Source organism: Gallinula chloropus (genome assembly GCF_964237585.1).
Source record: "Gallinula chloropus genome assembly, contig: HAP1_SCAFFOLD_413, whole genome shotgun sequence".
NCBI lineage: Eukaryota > Metazoa > Chordata > Aves > Gruiformes > Rallidae > Gallinula > Gallinula chloropus.
Genome location: NW_028168624.1, coordinates 25,001 through 30,540, shown reverse-complemented (window position 1 = coordinate 30,540; position 5,540 = coordinate 25,001). Strand labels below are relative to the sequence as shown.

Below are 5,540 nucleotides of genomic sequence, written 5' to 3'. Positions count from 1 at the left end.
CTGTCCTGTACTGGCCTTTACTGGCCCATTCCAGTCCCTTACTGGTCCATACTGGTCTATACTGGTTTGTACTGGTTCTTACTGGTCTATACTGGTCTATACTGGTCAGGGTGGCGGTGAGCAGCCGGGACACCCCTGTGCACCTCTGGGACGCCTTCGATGGGACCCTCAGGGGGTCGTTTCGCCCCCACAACCACCTGGTGGGGGGATGGGGGGACCCCAAGTTGGGGGGAAAACCCCTAATTTGGGGGGGGGACACTGGGGGGGGGACCCCAAAGTACTGGGGGGGGGGGGTAAATTGGGGGGGGGGCGAATGTGGGGGAGGATCTGGGGGACCCCGGGATTGGGGGAGGGGAGGGGGGGAGACCCGAAAATACTGGGGGGGTAAATTGGGGAGGGGGTTGGAGGGGTGGGGGGGGGGAACCCCTGGATTGGGGGGGGCACTGGGGGGGGACCCGAAATATCGGGGGGGGGGGGAATTGGGGGCGGGGGGGGACACCCCAAAACAGGGAGGGGGGTAAATTGGGGGGGAGGGAGCTGGGATCCGGGGGCGGGGTTGAGGGGGGGACCCCGAATTTGGGGAGGGGGGTGGGTGAGGATGGGGGAGGCTGGGGGGGGACACCCCAAAGTACTGGGGGGGGTTAAATTGGGGGGGGGACGACCCCAAGATTTGGGGGGCCCCCGGGGGTGTCCCTGACACCCCCCCCACCCCCAATTTGGGGGCCCCCCCGAGCCAATTTGGGGCCCCCCCGAGGAGCAGCTGCTGCCCCCCCCCTCTCTCTATGGGGCTGTCGGGGGGGCGGTTGGGGGGGTTACTGGGTGGGGATGGGAGGGGGGAGCCTGAGGAGGGGCTCTGACCCCCCCCCCCCCCCCCGGTTTTGGGGCCCCCCAGGAGCAGCTGGTGCCCCCCCACTCTCTGGCCTTCACCCCGGACGGGTCTCGGCTCTTCGGCGGCTTCGACGGCTCCATCCGGGTCTTCAGCCCCGAGCGGCCCGGCCGGGGCGGGGAGGAGCGGGGGCTGCGGGGTGAGGGGACTGGGAGGCACTGGGAAAGGACTGGGAAGGGACTGAGAGGCACTGGGAGAGCACTGGGAGGGGACTGGGAGGCTCTGGGAGGGACTGGGGGCCACTGGGAGGGGCCTGGGGGACAGTGGGTGGGGATTCGGGTGCACTGGGAGGCACTGGGAAGCACTGGGAGGGGACTGGGGGGGCACTGGGAGGGGACTGGGGGGCACTGGGAGGCACTGGGAGGGGATTCAGGGGCACTGGGTGGCACTGGGAGGGCACTGGGAGGGGAGTGGGAGGGGCCCGGGAGGGCGGAGCCGAGACCGTGGGCGTGGCCTGACTCGCCCTCACCCAGATCAGCGCGGTCTGATTGGCTGCCTGGCCGTGAGCCCCAGCCAATCGGTGCTGGCGTGCGGCTCCTATGGGCGGAGCCTGGGGCTGTACCCGCTGGAGGGGGGCGGGGCGCTGGCGCTCTGGCCCCGCCTCCCCGCCGCCCCCACCCACCTGCGCTTCGGGCCCGGCGGAAACACCCTCTATGCGGGGGGGCGCAAGGTGGGCGGGGCCGGGGGAGGCACTGGGAGGCGCTGGGATGCATTGGGAGGGAGTGAGGGGGGACTGGGAGTGGACTGGGAGGCACTGGGATGCATTGGGAGGGAGTGAGGGGGGTCTGGGGGGTACTGGGGGCCACTGGGATGCATTGGGAGGGAGTGAGGGGGGACTGGGATGCATTGGGAGGGAGTGATGGGGAACTGGGAGGCACTGGGAGGTGATTCAGAGGCACTGGGAGGGGACTGGGAGGCACTGGGAGGGGACTGGGAAGCACTGGAGGGGATTCAGGGGCACTGGGAGGGGACTGGGAGGCACTGGGAGGGGATTCAGGGGCACTGGGAGGGGACTGGGAGGCACTGGGGTGCTGCTGGATCCCCTCCCCCCTCTCCTCCCCCAGTCACGTCACATCCTGTGCTGGGACCTGCGCCGCCCCGAGCGCCCCCTGCTGGCGGCCGAGCGCTGGGTGGGCACCAACCAGAGAGTGACCTTTGACCTCGACCCGTGAGAGCCCCTCCCCCACCCCTGACACCCCTCCTGGCCCCCCTTCCCCCATCCTGATACCCCCCCTCCCCCCCCAACACCCCTCCCCCACCCTGACCCCCCCTGACCCCACCCCTCCACCTCCCCAACCACCCCTCCCTCCCCTCCCCCACCCTGACCTCCCCCCTCTGACCCCTCCTCCCCCCTGTCCCCAGCTCGGGCCGGCTGTTGCTGTCGGGTGACACGTGTGGCTGGGTGACAGTTTGGGACACGCTGACCCCCCCCAGGGATGGGGGAGGGGCCGGGGACCCCCCCCTGTTGCCCCCCCGCTGCCGCTTCCGCGCCCTCAGAGACGCCGTCAACGGCACCAGGTGACACCCCGCACCGCCTGACATCCCTGTGTCACCCCCCAGGTCACCTCCTGTATCACTCATCACCCCCCTGTGTCACCCCTCACGTCACCATGTCACCTCCTGTCTTCCCCCCCCCCCCCCCCCATCCCCGGTCACCCCCCATGTCACCCCCCAGGGACACTGTGTCACCCCTCATCTCACCTCCTGTGTCCCCCCCCCCAGGTGACCCCGTGTCACCCCTCGTGTCACCTGTCACCCCCCCCAGATCAGCCGTCCCCCCTCCAGGTCATCCCCTGTGTCACCCCCCCTGTGTCACCTGTCACCCTCCAGGTCACAGTGTCACCCCCAGGGACACCGTGTCACCCCGTGTCACCCATCACATGTCACCCCCCATGTCACCCCCTGTGTCCCTGTCCCCCCGACACGCTGTTCCCTGTCCCCAGCCTGCACCCCTGGCTCCCGCTGTTGGCTACAGCCTCCGGCCAGCGCCTGTTCCCGACTCCCTGGGACAGCGACGACGACGCCGGGGGGGGTGATGGGGACGGTGATGGGCCCCCCCCGGGGGGCGACAACCGGCTGCAGCTCTGGTGGTGGGGGAAGGGAGAACCATGGGACAGCGACTGTGACACCCCCGGGGACACCCAGAGCGGGGACACCGGGAACAGCCCCCCCCAGGGGCAGTGACTGTTCCAGGTGACGTTTCACCTCCTGCCCGGGACGTGCGGTGTTCTGCGGGGCGGGGGGGGGGGGGGGAGGTGTCCCCCGTCCGCCAGCTCCCGCCTCTCCTCACTCCCTCCGGACGCCACGGGGCCGGTTGTGACCCCCTCACGAGTCCTTTGTCAGGGAAGGACGAACAGGCTCCCCCCTTGATCGGCTGTTCTGCCACGGCCACGCTCTCGGGGTACACGCGCGTGGTTGGGATCAACTCGCTGCCCCGGTAGCGACACCGTCCCGAACATCAGTGTGACAAGCTGCGGCGACACCATGGCCAGGGGAGGTGGCGGCCCAGGTGCCCCTGGAGAAACCCGTCAGCTAATTAACACGTGAAGCCAGAGTGGGCGGGGTTAGGTGGTAATTACGCGCAGCCGGGCCGGGCTGCTGCTGGGGTGCTGCTGGTGGTGGAGCGGGGACCCCCCGGACGCCCAGCGCTGGTTTGGCTGCTTCGTGCTCGAATAAATTCTACCTGAACCAGGGTGAGCAGTTTGTCACCACCCGCGACAGCGCTCACTGGCCCTGGGAGTTGTGGTTCCTCCTTGGCTCTGTGTTGTTGTAGTTCCTCCTTGGCTCTGTGTTGTTGTAGTTCCTCCTTGGCTCTGTGTTGTAGTTCCTCCTTGGCCCTGTGTTGTTGTAGTTCCTCCTTGGCTCTGTGTTGTAGTTCCTCCTTGGCTCTGTGTTGTTGTAGTTCCTCCTTGGCTCTGTGTTGTAGTTCCTCCTTGGCTCTGTGTTGTTGTAGTTTCTCCTTGGCTCTGTGTTGTAGTTTCTCCTTGGCTCTGTGTTGTAGTTCCTCCTTGGCTCTGTGTTGTTGTAGTTCCTCCTTGGCTCTGTGTTGTTGTAGTTTCTCCTTGGCTCTGTGTTGTAGTTTCTCCTTGGCTCTGTGTTGTAGTTCCTCCTTGGCTCTGTGTTGTTGTAGTTCCTCCTTGGCTCTGTGTTGTTGTAGTTCCTCCTTGGCTCTGTGTTGTTGTAGTTTCTCCTTGGCTCTGTGTTGTAGTTCCTCCTTGGCTCTGTGTTGTTGTAGTTCCTCCTTGGCTCTGTGTTGTTGTAGTTTCTCCTTGGCTCTGTGTTGTAGTTCCTCCTTGGCTCTGTGTTGTTGTAGTTTCTCCTTGGCTCTGTGTTGTTGTAGTTCCTCCTTGGCTCTGTGTTGTTGTAGTTTCTCCTTGGCTCTGTGTTGTAGTTTCTCCTTGGCTCTGTGTTGTTGTAGTTTCTCCTTGGCTCTGTGTTGTTGTAGTTTCTCCTTGGCTCTGTGTTGTAGTTTCTCCTTGGCTCTGTGTTGTTGTAGTTTCTCCTTGGCTCTGTGTTGTTGTAGTTTCTCCTTGGCTCTGTGTTGTAGTTTCTCCTTGGCTCTGTGTTGTTGTAGTTTCTCCTTGGCTCTGTGTTGTAGTTTCTCCTTGGCTCTGTGTTGTAGTTCCTCCTTGGCTCTGTGTTGTTGTAGTTTCTCCTTGGCTCTGTGTTGTTGTAGTTCCTCCTTGGCTCTGTGTTGTTGTAGTTTCTCCTTGGCTCTGTGTTGTAGTTTCTCCTTGGCTCTGTGTTGTTGTAGTTTCTCCTTGGCTCTGTGTTGTTGTAGTTTCTCCTTGGCTCTGTGTTGTAGTTCCTCCTTGGCTCTGTGTTGTTGTGGTTCCTCCTTGGCTCTGTGTTGTTGTAGTTCCTCCTTGGCTCTGTGTTGTAGTTCCTCCTTGGCTCTGTGTTTTTGTAGTTCCTCCTTGGCTCTGTGTTGTAGTTCCTCCTTGGCTCTGTGTTGTTGTAGTTCCTCCTTGGCTCTGTGTTGTTGTAGTTCCTCCTTGGCTCTGTGTTGTGGTTCCTCCTTCGCTCTGTGCTGAGTCTGTTTTGCCCCTGATGCTGACAGGGGGATCCCTCCCTGTCCTCATCGTGACTCCCGAGCCTCTCAGCATCTACACATCCCCCCTGTCCAGCTAAGGGCAGTGAGAGACTGCGGTGGGCGTCTGGCCTCCAGCCAGGGCGAAACCACGACAGGGTTTCATACTGGTTTGGGGGGGGGGGGGTGGTGCATACTGGTTTTGACTGGTTCTTACTGGTTTGTGCGGGGCTCAGACTGGTTTGAGGGTGTTCTTACTGGTCTGGGGGAGGTTTATACTGGTCTGGGGGTGTCTATACTGGTTCCAGGGGGAGCTCATACTGGTTTAGGGCTGTTCATACTGGTCTTCAGGAGCTCCATAGTGGGGTACCAGTATCGCCAGTAACCAGCCCCCAGTGTCCCCAGTAACACCAGTATCCCCAATAACCAACCCCCAGTACTCCCAGTAACACCAGTACCCAGTAACCAGCCCGCCCAGTGTCCCCAGTAATCAGACTGGGCCAGTGGTGACGTCACAACCTGTTCAGTACACTCAGACAGGGCTATGGGGACCCAACCCCCCCCCCCCCCAACGACCCCCCCCAACACTGGGGGGTGACAGTTGGTGTCACAGTCGGTGTCATG

General features: G+C 63.2%; 1 protein-coding gene across 1 annotated transcript; it reads left to right on the top strand.

Annotated features, from left to right (window-relative positions):
- Positions 1–68: 68 nt before the first annotated feature.
- On the top strand, positions 69–3,620 carry LOC311204301 (telomerase Cajal body protein 1-like; the record flags this gene model as incomplete). The annotated part of the gene is made up of 6 exons (XM_084280750.1): positions 69–200; positions 893–1,025; positions 1,360–1,556; positions 1,951–2,054; positions 2,249–2,404; positions 2,830–3,620. Coding segments are annotated over 6 exons (963 nt in total), but the record flags the coding sequence as incomplete, so codon positions are not given.
- Between the last annotated feature and the right edge of the window lie 1,920 nt (positions 3,621–5,540).